At 42.4% G+C, this 20,121-nt stretch overlaps 1 protein-coding gene across 1 annotated transcript; it reads right to left on the bottom strand.

Moving 5' to 3' along the window:
• Positions 1–796: 796 nt before the first annotated feature.
• On the bottom strand, positions 797–2,759 carry LOC115107473 (protein unc-93 homolog A-like). Its single transcript, XM_065008483.1, has 5 exons — positions 2,684–2,759; positions 1,686–1,897; positions 1,431–1,566; positions 1,203–1,334; positions 797–1,107 (listed from the first exon to the last, which is right to left on the bottom strand). The coding sequence occupies exons 1-5, from the start codon at positions 2,757–2,759 to the stop codon at positions 797–799; spliced, it is 867 nt and encodes a 288-aa protein (XP_064864555.1).
• Positions 2,760–20,121: the final 17,362 nt, after the last annotated feature.

Below are 20,121 nucleotides of genomic sequence, written 5' to 3'. Positions count from 1 at the left end.
TTTGTTACTACATGATTCCAAATGTGTTATTTCATCGTTTTGATGTCTTCACTATTATTCTACAATGTAGAAAAAATAAAAAAGAAAGAAAGAAAAGCCCTTGAATGAGTAGGTGTGTCCCAACTTTCGACTGGCACTGTATTTTCATGAAATGTTATTTTGATTAATTCATAGTATTTCATCCTTGCACAAGATATAGCCCCGGCACAAATATAGGGTTGCTACCCAAGCTGGCTGGTTGTTCATTCTATCGGTTCGGTAGCCATAGACGTGACTCAGTCATTCAGTCTTTTTGTTCTGTATCTATGGACGCAACACAAGCGTTCGTTCTAAATGTTCCATTGCCATACTGACTGGGAACGTTCTTATTCCAAGCTTGATAGCTAACTTAGTCACGTCAACAGTGCAGCCAGAATAACAACAGAAGCTGTGTTCATTACTATGGGACAGCTGGAGATCGAATTTGGATATTGAAACAATGTTGCAAATGTCAAAGATACAGTCAGCAAGGTTTATTCAAATCTCCTCTGTTGAAAACTAAATGTTAGTCTAAAAAATGTGAGATAATGTCTAGATGCTTTTGATAGTGGAGATCAAGTTTAAATTGCCTGGCTGGGCTGATGAGACAGTGGATTGCACAGTCAGATGAAACAGAGTAAAAAGGTATTTTAACGTCATAGATTTAGCTGGTGGTAACTTGTGGAATAGACACCGGCTGGAATGCGGTTTTAACCAATCAGCGTTCAGGATTAGACTCACCTGTTGCATAAGTCTACATATCAAATCCACATATTGTCTACAAGCTGGTCTGAGCAATGATGTGATGTATGCTTTTTGAGTAGTCTGTGTATTGGTCTGTGTCCTTTTTATAGTCTTTGTCATATACTCCCTCCTCCACCGGAAGTGTAGGATTGTTGTGTTCTTGGTACTCTGCCCACAAACAGGTAACTATGGAGAGGATCAGAACTCCAAGGAGGATGTAGATCTTGGTGTCTAGACAGATGAAGGTACTGTAGGCAAAGGCTATCACGAACCCCAGGGACTCCCACATACAGCAGTTAGCAAACGCTGCCTCTTTTTGTCTGGGGAAGAGAACCCCATACAGCGCTGCAAATCAAAACAACCACTGTTACCTCTGTTCTGTACAAAATGTTTGATGTACCTAGCATGTCACGGTAATACATTTCAATAACTCAACTCACAGTTGGTTTGTGCCTGCCATACCGCATCTGCCATGCCCCAGAGAGCAGGAAACACAAAGAACACTGGCAGCTGGTCTGGGTGAGGCCTCCAGAACAACAGGGCCATGATACAGGCAAAGTTGTTCGCCGCAGCTGTAAGAGCGGTGAGTAGTAAGTGATTTGATTTGAAGTGTGTCGTATAGGATACCAATGAAAATGTTAATGTCTTTATTGGAAAGCTCTTCTTACCCAAGCAAAACAGTGGGGCTCTTCCAGTGTATTCTGCCAACCTGCCAAACATAAAGGAACATAACGAATTTGTGGCTCCAAAACATATCATCGCATATCCAACGTAATGGATTCCTAATGAACAGGTCACATAGTTCTGCAAAAGAAACAACAAAAGAAGTTCACAAACAACTTTTAGCCACTCTTCCGTTGGTAAAGAATTCTTGAACGTTGGATTCCTCGAGGCAGGGTAAGAACCATGTATCGTCTCCTCACCTTTGTGTATTCACCGGAGAGGAAACTCTGCTCAAAGCCACTGTACATGGACAAAGGGATGAGAATGATGAGTCTCTTGTCTTTCAGGAGTGTAAACGTGGCCAGGAAGGTGCTCCAGAATGGTTCTCTGTTCCCTCGGAACTCCTGGGCCTGATCTCTGTCTATGTTATCCAGAAATACTGCCACTATGATCATGGCCAGCACACCCACCCCTAGTACACAACAGAAACAAACATTAGAACATTTCAATAGCATCAACCTGCAGGGCTGGATTACCAAACGGTCATGCAGAGCTCATGCCCCAGGCCCCCGATGTATGAAATGTATGTACGTGTGTGTGTGTGTGTGTATATATATAGTTTGTGGACACCTGCTCTTCGAGCATATCATTCCAAAATCATGGGCATTAATATGTAGTTGGTCCCCCTTTGCTGCTATAACAGCCTCCACTCTTCTGGGAAGGCTTCCATTAGATGTTGGAATATTACTGCATGAACTTGCTTCTGTAAAGCCACGAGCATTAGTGAATTCGGACACTGATGTTGAGTGATTAGGCCTAGCTCGCAGTCAGCATTTCAATCCATCCCAAAGGGGTTCGATGGGGTTGAGGTCAGGGCTCTGTGAAGGCCAGCCATGTTCTTTCTGTATGGACCTCGCTTTGTGCACAGGGGCATTGTCATGCTGAAACAGGAAGGGGCCTTCCCCAATCTTTTGCCACAAAGTTGGAAGCACAGAATCATCTAGAATGTAATTTTATGCTGTAGCGTTAAGATTTCCCTTCAAAGTAACTAAGGAGCCTAGCCCGAACCATGAAAAACAGCCCATTATTCCTTCTCCACCAAATTTTACAGCTGGCTCTATGCATTTGGGCAGGTAACATTCTCCTGGCATCCGCCAAACCCAGATTCATCCGTCGGACTGTCAGATAGCAAAGCGTGATTCATCACTCCAGAGAATGCGTCTCCACTGCTCCAGAGTCCAATGGCGGCAAGCTTTACACCACTCCACCCGACTCTTGACATTGCGCATGCTGATCTTAGGCTTGTGTACGGCTGCTCGGCCATGTAAACCCATTTCATGAAGCTCCCGATGAACAGTTATTGTGCTGATGTTCCTTTCAGAGGAAGTTTGGAACTCGGTAGTGAGTGTTGCAACCGAGGACAGACGATTTTTACGTGCTACACGCTTCAGAACTTGGCGGTCCTGTTGCTGCCAGTGTTGCTCTTAGATATTTCCACTTCACAATAACAGCACTTAGAGTTTGCAGGGCAGAAATTTGATGAACTGGCTTGTTGGAAAGGTGGCATGCTATCATGGTGCCATATTGAAAGTCACTGAGCTCTTCAGGAAGGCCATTCTACTTCCAATGTTTGGCTATGGAGATTGCATGGTTGTGTGCTCGACTTTATACACGTCAGCAACGGGTTTAGCTGAACTAGTCGAATCCACAAATTTGAATGGTGGCCACATACTTTTGTGCATATATAGTGTATACAGTGGCAAGAAAAAATATGTGAACCCTTTGGAAATACCTGGATTTTTGTGACACAGTCTGCTTAAACTAATAACACACAAACAGTTATACGTTTTCATGTCTTTATTGAACACACCGTGTAAACATTCACAGTGCAGGGTGGGAAAAGTATGTGAACAATTGGATTTAGTAACTGGTTGACCCTCCTTTGGCAGCAATAACCTCAACCAAACATTTTCTGCAGTTGCGGATTAGACCTGCACAACAGTCAGGAGGAATTTTGGACCATTTTGGACCATTCACAAAACTGTTTCAGTTCAGCAATATTCTTGGGATGTCTGGTGTGAACCGCTCTCTTGAGGTCATGCCACAGCATCTCAATCGGGTTGAGGTCAGGACTCTGACTGGGCCACTCCAGAAGGCGTATTTTCTTCTGTTGAAGCCATTCTGTTGTTGATTTGCTTCAGTGTTTTTTTGGTCGTTGTCCTGTTGCATGACCCAACTTCTGTTGAGCTTCAATTGACAGAGCCTAACATTCTCCTGCAAAATGTCTTGATAAACTTGAGAATTAATTTCAGTCAATGATAGCAAGCTGTCCAGGCCCTGAGGCAGCAAAGCAGCCCCAAACCATGATGCTCCCTCCACCATACTTTACAGTGAGGATGAGGTTTTGATGTTGGTGTGCTGTGCCTTTTTTCCTCCACATGGTTGTGTGTTCCTTCCAACCAACTCAACTTTAGTTTCCTCTCTCCACAGAATATTTGGCCAGTAGCACTGTGGAACATCCAGGTGCTCTTTTGCGAACTTCAGACATGCAGCAATGTTTTTTTTAGACAGCAGTGGCTTCTTACGGGGTGTCCTCCCATGAACACCATTCTTGTTTAGCGTTTTATGTATCGTAGACTCGTCAACTGAGATGTTAGCATATTCCAGACATTTCTGTATATCTTTAGCTGACATTCTAGGATTCTTCTTAACATCATTGAGCATTCTGCACTGTGCTATTGCAGTCATCTTTGCTGGGCGGCCACTCCTAGGGAGAGTAGCAACAGTGCTGAACTTTCTCCATTTATAGACAATTTGTCTTACCGTGGACTGATGAACATCAAGGCTTTTAGAGATACTTTTGTAACCCTTTTCAGCTTTATGCAAGTAAACAATTCTTAATCGTAGGTCTTCTGAGATCTCATTTGTTCGAGGCATGGTTCACATCAGGCAATGCTTCTTGTGAATAGCAAACTCAAATGTTGTGAATGTTTTTTATAAAGCAAGGCAGCTCTAACCAACATCTGCAATCTCATCTCATTGATTGGACTCCAGGTTAGCTGACTTCTGACTCCAATTAGCTTTTGGAAATGTCATTAGCCTAGGGGTTCACATACTTTTTCCATCCTACACTGTGAATGTTTAAATTATGTATTCAATATAGACATGAAAAATACAATAATTTGTGTGTTATTAGTTTTTCCTATTTTGTTGCATTACAACCTGTAATTTAACTAGATTTTTATTTGGATTTCATGTAATGGACATACACAAAATAGTCCAAATTGGTGAAGTGAAATGAAAAAATTACTTGTTTCAAAAAATAAATAAAAAACAAAAACAAAAGTGGTGTGTGCAACTGCTCTTAAACGCTAGTAAAACCAAATGCATGCTTTTCAACCGTTCGCTGCCTGCACCCGCACCCGCACGCCTGACTAGCATCACCACCCTGGATGGTTCCGACCTTGAATATGTGGACATCTATAAGTACCTAGGTATCTGGCTAGACTGTAAACTCTCCTTCCAGACTCATATCAAACATCTCCAATCGAAAATCAAATCTAGAGTCGGCTTTCTATTCCGCAACAAAGCCTCCTTCACTCACGCCGCCAAACTTACCCTAGTAAAACGGACTATCCTACCGATCCTCGACTTCGGTGATGTCATCTACAAAATTGCTTCCAACACTCTACTCAGCAAACTGGATGCAGTTTATCACAGTGCCATCCGTTTTGTCACTAAAGCACCTTATACCACCCACCACTGCGACCTGTATGCTCTAGTCGGCTGGCCCTCGCTACATATTCGTCGCTAGACCCACTGGCTCCAGGTCATCTACAAGTCCATGCTAGGTAAAGCTCCGCCTTATCTCAGTTCACTGGTCACGATGGCAACACCCACCCGTAGCACGCGCTCCAGCAGGTGTATCTCACTGATCATCCCTAAAGCCAACACCTCATTTGGCCACCTTTCGTTCCAGTTCTTTGCTGCCTATGACTGGAACGAATTGCAAAAATCGCTGAAGTTGGAGACTTTTATCTCCCTCACCAACTTCAAACATCTGCTATCTGAGCAGCTAACCGATCGCTGCAGCTGTACATAGTCTATCGGTAAATAGCCCACCCATTTACTTAGTAATTCACTTGGTCATTGTATTCGGGTTCAATCGCGGTGAATAGAGGTCTGTGAATCAAAATAATAATTTCTGAATTGAGAATTGTAATTTTACGAAAAACTATCAGATGTAGCCTTTCTTTTTGGATTATGTGGCTTCAACACTTGTTTTGTAGATACTTCCAGTTGATTTGGTTCATCCAATGTATGGGGCAATGCAACTCAATTGCTGCTAGTCAACATGCAAAGTAAACACTTCCAAGGTAGCTAATATAAATATGACTAAACTAGAAAAGGTACATTTCCCGAATAAAATGTGTATTCTTGTTTCTGCTGAATAGAAAGATTTGCAGCCTACCATAGCCAATAGAGCTTTGACATATTGAATGGGCAAATTATTTCAAAAGGCAGGAAACGTATTTGAAGGTAATGTTACAATGTTCTACATCAACCATCCTCCAGGAAAGCTAATGGGTGTGCAGACTTCTATTCCTAAAGGGCGTGCAGACTTTTATTCCTAATGGGTGTGCAGACTTTTATTCCTAATGGGTGTGCAGACTTTTATTCCTAATGGGTGTGCAGACTTTTATTCCTAAAGGGCGTGCAGACTTTTATTCCTAATGGGTGTGCAGACTTTTATTCCTAAAGGGCGTGCAGCCTTTTATTCCTAATGGGTGTGCAGACTTTTATTCCTAAAGGGTGTGCAGACTTTTATTCCTAAAGGGCGTGCAGACTTTTATTCCTAATGGGTGTGCAGACTTTTATTCCTAAAGGGTGTGCAGACTTTTATTCCTAATGGGTGTGCAGACTTTTATTCCTAAAGGGCGTGCAGACATTTATTCCTAATGGGTGTGCAGACTTTTATTCCTAAAGGGCGTGCAGACTTTTATTCCTAATGGGTGTGCAGACTTTTATTCCTAAAGGGCGTGCAGACTTTTATTCCTAATGGGTGTGCAGACTTTTATTCCTAAAAGGCGTGCAGACTTTTATTCCTAATGGGTGTGCAGACTTTTATTCCTAAAGGGCGTGCAGACTTTCATTCCTAATGGGTGTGCAGACTTTTATTCCTAATTGGTGTGCAGACTTTTATTCCTAATGGGTGTGCAGACTTCTATTCCTAATGGGTGTGCAGACTTCTATTCCTAATGGGTGTGCAGACTTCTATTCCTAAAGGGCGTGCAGACTTCTATTCCTAATGGGTGTGCAGACTTTTATTCCTAATGGGTGTGCAGACTTTTATTCCTAAAGGGCGTGCAGACTTTTATTCCTAATGGGTGTGCAGACTTTTATTCCTAAAGGGCGTGCAGCCTTTTATTCCTAATGGGTGTGCAGACTTTTATTCCTAAAGGGTGTGCAGACTTTTATTCCTAAAGGGCGTGCAGACTTTTATTCCTAATGGGTGTGCAGACTTTTATTCCTAAAGGGTGTGCAGACTTTTATTCCTAATGGGTGTGCAGACTTTTATTCCTAAAGGGCGTGCAGACATTTATTCCTAATGGGTGTGCAGACTTTTATTCCTAAAGGGCGTGCAGACTTTTATTCCTAATGGGTGTGCAGACTTTTATTCCTAAAGGGCGTGCAGACTTTTATTCCTAATGGGTGTGCAGACTTTTATTCCTAAAGGGCGTGCAGACTTTTATTCCTAATGGGTGTGCAGACTTTTATTCCTAAAGGGCGTGCAGACTTTCATTCCTAATGGGTGTGCAGACTTTTATTCCTAATTGGTGTGCAGACTTTTATTCCTAATGGGTGTGCAGACTTCTATTCCTAATGGGTGTGCAGACTTCTATTCCTAATGGGTGTGCAGACTTCTATTCCTAAAGGGCGTGCAGACTTCTATTCCTAATCGGTGTGCAGACTTCTACTCCTAATGGGTGTGCAGACTTCTATTCCTAATGGGTGTGCAGACTTCTATTCCTAACGGGCGTGCAGACTTCTATTCCTAATGGGTGTGCAGACTTCTATTCCTAATGGGCGTGCAAACTTCTATTCCTAATGGGTGTGCAGACTTCTATTCCTAATGGGCGTGCAGACTTCTATTCCTAATGGGCGTGCAAACTTCTATTCCTAATGGGTGTGCAGACTTCTATTCCTAATGGGCGTGCAGACTTTTATTCCTAATGGGCGTGCAGACTTTTATTCCTAATGGGCGTGCAGACTTCTATTCCTAATGGGTGTGCAGACTTCTATTCCTAATGGGTGTGCAGACTTCTATTCCTAATGGGTGTGCAGACTTCTATTCCTAATGGGTGTGCAGACTTCTATTCCTAAAGGGCGTGCAGACTTCTGTTCCTAATCGGTGTGCAGACTTCTGTTCCTAATCGGTGTGCAGACTTCTATTCCTAATGGGTGTGCAGACTTCTATTCCTAATGGGTGTGCAGACTTCTTTCCTAATGGGCGTGCAGACTTCTATTCCTAATGGGTGTGTAGACTTCTATTCCTAATGGGCGTGCAGACTTTTATTCCTAATGGGTGTGCAGACTTCAATTCCTAATGGGTGTGCAGACTTCTATTCCTAAAGGGCGTGCAGACTTCTATTCCTAAAGGGCGTGCAGACCTCTATTCCTAAAGGGCGTGCAGACTTCTATTCCTAATGGGCGTGCAGACTTCTATTCCTAAAGGGCGTGCAGACCTCTATTCCTAAAGGGCGTGCAGACTTCTATTCCTAAAGGGCGTGCAGACTTATATTCCTAATCGGTGTGCAGACTTCTATTCCTAATGGGTGTGCAGACTTCTATTCCTAATGGGCGTGCAGACTTCTATTCCTAATGGGTGTGCAGACTTCTATTCCTAATGGGCGTGCAGACTTCTATTCCTAATGGGTGTGCAGACTTCTATCCCTAATGGGTGTGCAGACTTCTATTCCTAATGGGTGTGCAGACTTCTATTCCTAATGGGCGTGCAGACTTTTATTCCTAATGGATGTGCAGACTTCTATTCCTAATGGGTGTGCAGACTTCTATTCCTAAAGGGCGTGCAGACTTCTATTCCTAAAGGGCGTGCAGACCTCTATTCCTAAAGGGCGTGCAGACTTCTATTCCTAATGGGCGTGCAGGCATTTATTCCCCTCTAACAAACCACATTGTAGAAATGAGCTGCTCAACTGGACCTTGATATACTGTCTCTGATGTGCTTGAGCAGGGCTTTATCAAGAGCCTGCACACTCAGTAGCTCTACAGACTGAGAGTTGACCACATTTTTTTTATACAGTTGCCTAACAGTTATTCTACTTTGTGGGGGTTGAGTGCCTTGCACAACGACAGGAGATCGTACTTGGGATCACAGAGCAGCCTCCCAGTGTCGACACCACATACGCTTACTTTTCGATATGTAAATAGAGACGCTGACAATTGTTGGTCAAGTAAATTTGGTTAAAACTCATGGAGAAGTCATGAAATTCCATCTGTGAAAATGTGTATAAATAAACATTGTTATCAATATTATAGGGAAAGCATCCCTGGGCTGTTTGCTTAACTCCTACAATTTCCTGGACCAGAGGCTTAGTGACTTTAGATACTGTGTGTTTTTTTATTTCACCTTTATTTAACTAGGCAAGTCAGTTAAGAACAAGTTCTTATTTACAGTGACAGCCTAGGAACAGTGGGTTAACTGCCTTGTTCAAGGGCAGAAGGACAGATTTTTACCTTGTCAGCTCAGGGGTTTCAATCTACCAACCTTGTGGTTACTGGCCCACGCTCTAACTACTAGGCTACCTGCCAGTATTACTGGAAACAGGGTTGGGGTCAGTTGAATTGAACATTCTACTTGAGTGCACATTTTTGGGTTTGACCCCAACCCCAAGATTTAAGCCATTAAATATGAATTGTGAAGTTGTCAGTATTTTTAGATTTACATTGCTCTGATTCCCTTTCAGGCACATAATAATCACAGTTTAGTTCAGCTGTGCACGAGGAATGCATTCCACTCAAATGAGATACCAGGGTGCAAAGGTTAACTGATAGTTATGGAAAAGCCAAAAATGTAAAACATCATTTGTTTTCTTCCTTATTGTTTTTGTAAAACTTACTTTTCAGGGCTCAAAAAGAACTATGGCAATAGGTAGATAATTCAAATAATTGTTTATCCTACTAATATCACATATTGCCCACTACAGTACAACTGACTGTGTCCCGCTTAATGTCAACAAGATATGTAATGCGTGATTGATAGTTCATCAAGTTCATCAGCCTATGTGATGTGTGCGTGCCACCCTTTATCAGGAGTATTGATATGTTTCACCATAAATTCACTTGTAAACGTGGCCAATTTTATAGGACCAGGTACATCGACTACTACTACTGCTAAGACTACTACTCACAGTAGGTGAAGGCCAATGCTGTTGGTTATACACGGAGTATACAAAACATTGAGGACACCTGCTTTTTCCTGACAGACTGACCAGGTGAAAGCTATGTATGATCCCTTATTGATGTCACTTGTTAAATCCACTTCAATCAACATAGATAGATTTTTAAGCCTTGAGACAATTGAGACATGGATTGTGTATGTGTGCATTCAGAGGGTAAATGGGCAACATAAATGATTGAAGTGCCTTTGAACGGGATGTGGTAGTAGGTGCCAAGCGCACCGGTTTGTGTCAAGAATTGCAATGCTGCTGGGATTTTCATGCTCAACAGTTTCCCGTGTGTATCAAGAATGGTCCACCACCCAAAGGACATCCGGCCAACAAGACACAACTATGGGAAGCATTGGGGTCAACATGGGCCAGCTGCCCTGTGGAACTCTTTTGACACCTTGTAGTGTCCATGCCCCAACGAATTGAGGCTGTTCCGAGGGCAAGGGGGGGGAGGGTGCATCTCAATATTAGCAAGGTGTGCCTAATGTTAGGTATAATGCTAACTGACTTTAAGAGATGCCTGATGTATAGTTCCCTCTGTTTGTTCTCTTTAACAGGTTGTATACAGTAATGGTACTGTTATTATAGTAGTGGATTTTACATTTCAAAAAGCACAGATTCAACTCAGCCTGTTATGGTGTACGGAGAGGTCTGTTTAATAATAATTTTTCCCAGGAGGCAGCAGTATGGATCATAGACAGCTTGTACTCTGACTTGCACTCGCCACTGGTCACAGACGTCGATTCAACATATATTCCATGTTGGTTCCACGTAATTTAATTGAAATGATGTGGAAACAACGTTAATTCAGCCAGTGTCTGCCCAGTGCGTCTGCTCTGTTGCGCTCTGGCCAGATGTGCTCTGCTATGCAGTGCAGTCGGCCTCTTCCTCTCCTCTTCTCTCTTTTTCTTCTCTGTCCTCAGTATGACAGAGGAAAAAGTATTCTGTGGCACACGCCAGGGGTCCAAGGCTCTCCCAGTACAGCCGGGCCTTACAGCCCTAAGCAAAGCCTCAACACAGCACAAGCAAAGGGCCTCCTAACGTAGAGTCACTCAGAGGTCATTGCATCCTAGCCTTTCCCTGCACTTCCTGTTGTTTCGGCCCCCTCAGAGACAGGCGGTCTGGCAGGCTGTGTTTATTCAGTCCGCCGTGTGTTTATCGGCTGGCTGAGAGGACCCTGGGGCCTGTCTGTCTCCCCACTGGGTGCTTCATTAAAGTAGCCTAAACTGGACCTGCTAAAGAGCTTCTAGCTCATTCCAGTGGACCTCCAGATCAGACACATACCTTTCTGCAATGTTAATGCATCATCTCATTGGCAGGACGTGTGCTACTCATGACTGCCATCAGGGGGCTCTGTTGGACGTTAAAATTTGAGCTAGAGGTTCTGTACTGTACAGTATGTTGCTAATAGAGCCAGTATACGTATAGAAATCTCTATCTACGTTATGTGTGATGACCTATGGCTTTAAATCAGTCCAGGCCTTATGTATATAAGATAGTCCTCGGGGTATTGATTTACTGATTTACACGCACATAGGAAAGGAACAGTGTTTCAGTGAAGCTAGCTTCTCTTCAGGCACCTACCTGTCTGTGTGTTATTCTCACCATCAGAGTCAGTCAGGCTGACCTTTCATGGGAAACAAACCCTGTTTTCCCCTTTCATTCCTTTCTCTCCTACCTCCTGCACTCTACCCAAATCTCCTGTGGAATCCCAGACATGCATGCACTGAACTGGAGGTCTAATCTCCCTTGGGAAGCTGAACAAGACACAACTGTGGGAAGCATTGGGGTCAACATCGCCGAACTCAACAAACTTAGTGACTACTGTACTCTAAAAGAGTACACTAGTACACGTCTAAGTGTTGGCCCATTGTTATACAATTTGAGTATTTATTAATATATACTATGACTGAACTGAACACCCCCTTTAACAGTAACCTCATGCCTGAGGGATTTATATTTTCAGTCAAACACTTCAGACCTGGTATGAGTCAGTCTATCAATGCACTCACTACTTTTTGACTCTCTTTTTGAGTGTTACAAAGGCTTTGGCTAAAATAGAAATGTTGCCTATTGGGTTTTCTCTCTGAATTTGACTTCACTTATAGAGGTTTTGTAGTGTCATATGAGGTACAATTTCAATTTTTTAAATTCCTTCTCATCACTGTTCTTGTCATGGTTATGACATAGTTACTTATGAGTCATTCTAGTATTGTCTTGACACGTTTACACAGCGGTTGAAAAGCACCCTATTGTCATACTTGAGTAAAAGTAAAGATAACTTAATAGAAAATGACTCAAGTAAAAGGGAAAGTCACTCAGTAAAATACTACTTCAGCAAAAGTCTAAAAGTAGTTGGTTTTAAATATACTTAAGTATCAAAAGTAAAAGTATAAATCATTTCAAATTCCTTATATTAAGCAAACCAGAAGGAAGGCATGATTTTCTTATTTTAAAATGTACAGATAGCCAGGGGCACACTCCAACACAGACATAATTTACAAATGAAGCATTTGTGTTTAGTGAGTCCATCAGATCAGAGGCAGTAGAGATGACCAGGGACAATCTCTTGATTAGTACGTGAATTGGACCATTTTCATGTCCTGCTATTCATTCAAAATACAATGAGTACTTTTGGGTGTCAGGGAAAATGTATGGAGTAAAAAGTACATCATTTTCTTTAGGAATGTAGTGAAGTAAAAGTTGTCCAAAATATAAATAGTAAAGTAAGACACCCCAAAAAACTACTTAGTAGTACTTTTACTTAAGTAACTTACACCACTGCTGGGCCTGTATTACTAGGATGTAGGTCACACTGTATCACTAGGATGTAGGTCACATCCTATATGACTGTCGCACTATAGGGGTCTTTCCTGAATCTCAGCCATATGAATGGAGTAGACTGAGACCACCTATTTAAGCTACCAAAGTGAATCAGAGAGGGTGGTCATCCCTGCAGTGCAGTGTGACATGCAACTACTTGACATGTTAAGAGACATTTAGTGTATTTAAAAACCTGCATGCTTAGCCTAGCTCCCCCAGCCACCACATGACCTTACGTGAGCTCATTAGTTTTTCCTGACTGTGTGTGTGTGTGTGTTAGAGGTCGACCGATTCATCGGAATGGCCGATTAATTAGGGCCGATTTCAAGTTTTCATAACAATCGGAAATCGGTATTTTTGGACACCGATTTTGCCTAATTTTTAAATTATTATTATAATTTTTTTACACCTTTATTTAATCTTCATTTAACTAGGCAAGTCAGTTAAGAACACATTCTTATTTTTAATGACGGCCTAGGAACGGTGGGTTAACTGTCTCGTTCAGGGGCAGAACGACAGATTTTCACCTTGTCAGCTCGGGGATCTAATCTTGCAACCCTTACAGTTAACTAGTCCTTGTGCACTCCACAATGAGACTGCCTGTTACGCGAATGCAGTAAGCCAAGGTAAGTTGCTAGCTAGCATTAAACTTATCTTATAAAAACAATCAATCAATCATAATCACTAGTTAACTACACATGGTTGATGATATTACTAGATATTATCTAGCGTGTCCTGCGTGGCATATAATCTGACTGAGCATACAAGTATCTAAGTATCTGACTGAGCGGTGGTAGGCAGAAGCAGGCATGTTAACATTAATTCAAACAGCACTTTCGTACGTTTTGCCAGCAGCTCTTCGTTGTGCGTCAAGCATTGCGCTGTTTATGACTTCAAGCCTATCAGCTCCCGAGATGAGGCTGGTGTAACCAATGTGAAATGGCTGGCTAGTTAACGCGCGCTAATAGCGTTTCAAACATCACTTGCTCTGAGCTTCGAGGGTGGCTGTTGTCGTTGTGTTCCTGGTTCGAGCCGGAAGCTATACTGTTACACTGGCAGTACTTAAAGTGCCTATAAGAACATCCAATAGTCAAAGGTTAATGAAATACAAATGGTATAGAGAGAAATAGTCCTATAATTCCTATAATAACTACAACCTAAAACTTCTTACCTGGGAATACTGAAGACACATGTTAAAAGGAACCACCAGCTTTCATATGTTCTCATGTTCTGAGCAAGGAACTTAAACGTTAGCTTTCTTACGTGGCACTTTTACACTTTGTTTTTGCATTATTTAAACCAAATTGAACATGTTTCATTATTTATTTGAGGCTATATTGATTTTATTGATGTATTATATTAAGTTAAAATAAGTGTTAATTCAATATTGTTGTAATTGTCATTATTACAATAAAAATAAAATAAAAATCGTCCGATTAATCGGTATCGACTTTTTTTGGGGGGCCCTCCAATAATCGGTATCAGTATCGGCGCTGAAAAATCATAATCGGTCGACCTCTAGTGTGTGTGTGTGCCATGTGTTTGCCAGGTGTGTGTGTGCCAGGTGTGTGTGCCATGTGTGTGCCAGGTGTGTGTGCCGTGTAGTGGAGCAGGCGAGACCTGTTTTTCCTGCTGATAGCCGCTGGTGACAGTGACAGGTGTGAATCACTTTCAGACTGCCCATTGTTAACCGTTTGCTGATGTAAATGCAGGATCTGTGGGGCATTTTCTGTTGCTGCCCCCAGCACAATGCACAATGGCAGACAGACGCTGACACCACCACAAAATGTATTTATTTAGCAAAAGCGACATTGGGCCTCTGACATGTGTTTGTGCCCCACAACAACAGAAATGGGGGGGAAGAGAGAATGAAAGAAAGGGAGGGTGGGTGCGTGCACAAAAAACAAATAGTCTGTAGAATAGTCTAGTATGATTGGCTGAGTTTGACCCTGATACCCTTGATACAGGTTTCCATGGAGACATACTTCTGAATCTACTTCACTAGATCTGCAACACTCAAACATATGCAAATTGGTTGTGTTATTGCATCAGAAAAAAGTATATAAAACCAAGGGGCACAAAGCCAGCCAGCCTGGACACCCAACCCCTCCCTTTACCCCCTTGGCCAACTGGTGCCAAGACAGATATAGTGCCATCTTGCCAATCTGGAGACCCTGGTTCACCCCCCCCCACCACCTTAAATAAACAGACCAGACACCATCGACTAAGCTTTGGCCGAAGGATGTCTCTGTCTGTGTTCTTGTGGGTTCTATTTTTGCGCAATGAAACACTTGCACAGTCAGCGTGGAACAGTAACCACTGGTTCTAATGGAGATGAAAAGAGGCTTGTGACAGCAGTTTGTAGAGAGAGGGGAAGCATGAGGCGAAAGGGGGGGGGGACATATGGGCGTTACGTAGGGGGTGTTAATGATAGGATTGCCTGGCTGATGCCTGGAATAATAAGGAACGTCAAGGTCGGACGTAGAGAGAGAGCGGGAGAGTTCCCTTCTGCAAAATAAATTATTCAGCTCCTCTTTTGTCTCCCACTCCTCTTCTCAGGGCTTTGTTGGAATGGCCCTGACAGGTTTATTCTAACTCTGCCTCTGTCTTTGGAGTGGGATGTGTTGCCTGCTTGCCTACGTCGCCTTCACAAGGCTTCAGACTGCTCAAAATGCCCCGTTAATTAGACTGCCAAATTACAGCCCTGACGCTTCCTTGCAGGTGACTGTGGGAAATGCATGTTCTTCAAGTACTCTTTTATTCCAAGGACCAGGAGAAGAAACAGCAGCTACAGGGAAGGGGTTTTGTTGTTAAAATGCATCTCTTGAGATGGTCTTAGATAAGCTGATGAAATGGGGTAAATTATTCATGTGAATAATCAGTTAATATGAGTAGGGGCTGGATTTTCTTTCTGGCCATGTGAGATGACCAGGACTAACTGGGCCATAGTTCTATAATTATAATGTGTGTATATATAAGATGGAGAAACATCTAACTTCCTCCCTATACAGTTGAAGTCGGAAGTTTACATACACTTAGGTTGGAGTCATTAAAACTTGTTTTTCAACTACTCCACAAATGTATTGTTAACAAATGATAGTTTTGGTAATTTTTCCAACAATTGTTAACAGACAGATTATTTCACTTATAATTCATTGTATCACAATTCCAGTGGGTCAGAAGTTTACATACACTAAGTTGACTGTGCCTTTAAACAGCTTGGAAAATTCCAGAAAATTATGTAATGGCTTTAGAAGCTTCTGATAGGCTAATTGACATCCTTTGAGTCAATTGGAGGTGTACCTGTGGATGTATTTCAAGGCCTACCTTCAAACTCAGTGCCTCTTTGCTTGACATCATGGGAAAATCAAATTAAATCAGCCAAGACGTCAGAAGAAAAATGTAGACCTCCACAAGTCTGGTTCATCCTTGGGAGCAATTTCCAAATGCCTGAAGGTACCACGCCCATCTGTACAAACAATAGTACGCAAGTATATTCACCATGGGACCACGTAGCCATCATACTGCTCAGGAAGGAGATGCGTTCTGTCTCCTGGAGAACGTACATCATGTTGTTGGGGTGCTTTGCTGCTGGAGGAACTGGTGCACTTCACAAAATAGACGGCATAATGAGTCAGGAAAATTACGTGGATATGTTGAAGCAACATCTCGACATCAGTCAGGATGTTAAAGCTTGGTCGTAAATGGGTCTTCCAAATGGACAATGACCCCAAGCATACTTCCAAAGTTGTGACAAAATGGCAACAAAGGACAACAAAGTCAAGGTATTGGTGTGGCCATCACAAAGCCCTGACCTCAATCCTATAGAACATTTGTGGGCAGAACTGAAAAGGCGTGTGCGAGCAAGAAGGCCGACACACTTGACTCAGTTACACCAGTTCTGTCAGGAGGAATGTGTCAAAATTCACCCAACTTATTGTGGGAAGCTTGTGGAAGGCTACCCAAAACTATTGACCCAAGTTAAACAATTTAACGGCAATGCTACCAAATACTAATTGAGTGTATGTAAACTTCTGACCCACTGAGAATGTGATGAAATAAATAAAAGCTGAAATAAATCATTCTCTCTACTACTATTCTGACATTTCACATTCTTAAAATAAAGTGGTGATCCTAAATGACCTAAGACAGGGAATTTAAACTAGGATTAGATGTCAGGAATTGTGAAACACTGAGTTTAAATGTATTTGACTAAGGTGTATGTAAACTTCAGACTTCAACTCTACATAAGAGTGTCTAGTTTGAGAAACAGATGCCTCACAAGTCCTCAACTGGCAGCTTCATTAAATAGTACCCACAAATTACCAGTCTCAACGTCTACAGTGAAGAGGCGACTCCGGGATGCTGGCCTTTTAGGCAAAGTTCCTCTGTCCAGTGTCTGTGTTCTTTTGCCCATCTTAATATTTTCTTTTTATTGGCCAGTCTCAGATAATGCTTTTTCTTTGCAAGTCCATATTAGGGCAAGAACAGCTCAAATAAGCAAAGAGAAACGACATTCCATCATTACTTTAAGACATGAAGGTCAGTCAGTATGGAACATTTCAAGAACTTTGAAAATTTCTTCAAGTGCAGTCGCAAAAACCATCAAGCGCTCATGAGGAATGCCACAGGAAAGGAGAGTTACCTCTACTGCAGAAGATAGGTTCATTTGTCACCAGCCTCAGAAATTTCAGCCCAAATAAATGCTTCACAGAGTTCAAGTAACACACATCTCAACATCAACTGTTCAGAGGAGACTGCTTGAATCAGGCCTTCATGGTCGAATTGCTGCAAAGAAACCACTACTAAAGGACACCAATAAAAAGAAGAGACTTGTTTGGGCCAAGAAACCCGAGCAATGGACATTAGACTGGTGAAAATCTGTCCTTTGGTCTGATGAGTCCAAATTGGTGATGGAGAGTGATGAAGCGCTGCATCAGATGACCATCAGATGACCTGGCCTTCATAATCACCCGACCTCAACCCAACTGAGATGGTTTGGGATGAGTTGGACCGCAGAGTGAAGGAAAAGCAGCCAACAAGTGCTCAGTATATGTAGGAACTCCTTCAAGACTGTTGGAAAAGCATTCCATGTGAAGCTGGTTGAGAGAATGCCAAGAGTGTGCAAAGCTGTCATCAAGGCAAAGGGTGCCTATTTTGAAGAATATAAAATCTCAAATATATTTTGATTTGTTTAACACTTTTTTGCTCACTACATGATTCCATGTGTTATTTCATTTGATGTCTTCACTATTATTCTACAATGTAGAGAAAAAAAGAAAAACCCTTGAATGAGTAGGTGTGTCCAAACTTTCAACTGTACATTTGGTTGATTGATTGATTGAACTGACAAAATAACTTTATCAGGAGTAAGAGGGAGGATGAGACACACCTAATTTGTTGTTGACTCATGTTCTTATATGACACTGTCATTTCCCCTTTATTGGGACATCATCAGCCACCTTGCCTACAGTACATGATTGTCACTTGATGCCAGTACAAGCAGGTACGACAGCTTTTTGACACGTTGTCTAGCATTTTAATTTCCTTCAGCTTTGAAAATGTATTTGTAGCTCGGCATTGCAAGGAGATGTCACATTGTGAATTACGCCCACACTCAATCTTCAGGGCTGCCAGTATTAGACTGATCTGTTGTCTCTCTGTATGGGTAAACATCTGGAAACTAGCCTGGATAGTCACACACCTACTGAAAGCTATGTTCAATCACACTCAAAACACAATGTTAGCACTTTACAATGTTACCGCACAGTGTCGCAGCAATGCTGATGCCAATGCTTTGATTTAATTGGGAGTCAGTTGTCTAGATGCCTTTGTCTTTGTGGCTGTTATGTTTTCCATGACATTGTCTGGTGATAACAAAAGCCTACTTAATAAAGTGGCGCTGAGGGATGGGAAGATTGAGGCTACACACTCGTGAAACAGTGCATTAGCATGAAAAGCAGCGCTCGCTCAAGCACAACGTCCTTTCAAATAGGGCTGGCCTGGCTGGCTGACACAGTGTGGAATGCACTAACCACAAGCAGGAGCCCAGTTTGTAGGGCTGCTCGCTGTAGAGTGCAGGGGGGACGTGGGCCCCATGCTGGACATAAAAGGCTGGGATGGTACATTCCTCGCCGGCTGGACAATGCCAGAGAGGAATGACACTTTTTCAAGGGCAGGCAGCTCAGTTAATCTAGCTAGCAACCCCCCTGTACCTCCCAGTTAAGGCCTAGCTGGGCATGGCTTTGTGAAGCTGGGACAAGTAGGCTGCTGTGTGGGCATCCTTCGCCAGCCAGTCTGTATACCTCTGTCATTATGAGACTAATAGCGCTGTATATAGTGCCTTTGGAAAGTATTCACACCCCTGGACTTTTTCCACATTTTGTTACGTTACAGCCTTATTCTAAAATTGATTAAATTAATACAAATCCTCAGCAATCAACACACAATACCCAATAATGAAAAAGTGAAAACAGGTTTTTAGACATTTTTGCAAATGTATAATTTATTTTTATTTTTAAACACATTCCTTATCTACGTAAGTATTCAGACCCTTTGCTATGCAACTCAAAATTGAGCTTAGCTGCATACCTGTTTCCATTGATCATACTTGAGATGTTTCTACAACTTGATTGGAGTCCACCTGTGGTATTTTCAATTGATTAGACATGATTTGGAAAGGCACACACATGTCTATATAAGATCCCACAGTTGACAGTGCATGTCAGGACAAAAACCAAGCCATGAGGTTAAAAGAATTGTCCGTAGAGCTTTGAGACAGGATTGTGTTGAGGCACAGATCTGGGGAAGTGTACCAAAAAATCTCTGCAGCATTGAAATCCCCAAGAACACAGTGGCCTCCATCATTCTTAAATGGAAGACGTTTGGAACCACCAAGACTCTTCCTAGAGCTGGCTGCCCAGACAAACTGAGCAATGGGGGAGAAGGGCCTTGGTCAGGAAGGTGACCAAGAACCTGATGGTCACCAGAGCTCCAGAGTTCCTCTGTGGAGATGGGAGAAACTTCCAGAAGGACAACCATCTCTGCAGAACTCCACCAATCAGGCTTTTATGGTAGAGTGGCCAGACAGAAGGCACATGACAGCCCGCTTGGAGTTTGCCATAAGGCACCTGAAGACTCTCACACCATGAGAAACAAGATACTCTGGTCTGATGAAACCAAGATTAAACTCTTGAATCCTGAATGCCAAGCATTACATCTGGAGGAAACCTGGCACCATGATTTTCAGCGGCAGGGACTGGGAGACTAGTTGGGAAAGATGAGCGGAGCAAAGTTCCGGGAGATCCTTTTATTTATTTGTATTAAAATTGTACTCCCATTTTCTCCCCAATTTTGTCATTTCCAATTGGTAGTTACAGTTTTGTCCCATCGCTGCAACTCG

The sequence above is a fragment of the Oncorhynchus nerka genome, linkage group LG24 (assembly GCF_034236695.1).
Source record: "Oncorhynchus nerka isolate Pitt River linkage group LG24, Oner_Uvic_2.0, whole genome shotgun sequence".
NCBI lineage: Eukaryota > Metazoa > Chordata > Actinopteri > Salmoniformes > Salmonidae > Oncorhynchus > Oncorhynchus nerka.
Note: the sequence above shows the minus strand (reverse complement) of the source record. Positions and strands in the feature narration are given on the sequence as shown.

Excerpts from the sequence above, each read along its gene's own strand:
- LOC115107473 (XM_065008483.1), bottom strand. The coding sequence starts at position 2,759 with ATGGGTTTACATGGCCGAGCAGCCGTACACAAGCCTAAGATCAGCATG. Across the intron at positions 1,898-2,683 it reads CAAGAGTCGGGTGGAGTGGT|GGGTGGGTGTGCTGGCCATG; the intron begins GTAAAGCTTGCC and ends GTTGTGTACTAG. Across the intron at positions 1,108-1,202 it reads ATGGCAGGCACAAACCAACT|CGCTGTATGGGGTTCTCTTC; the intron begins GTGAGTTGAGTT and ends TTTGATTTGCAG.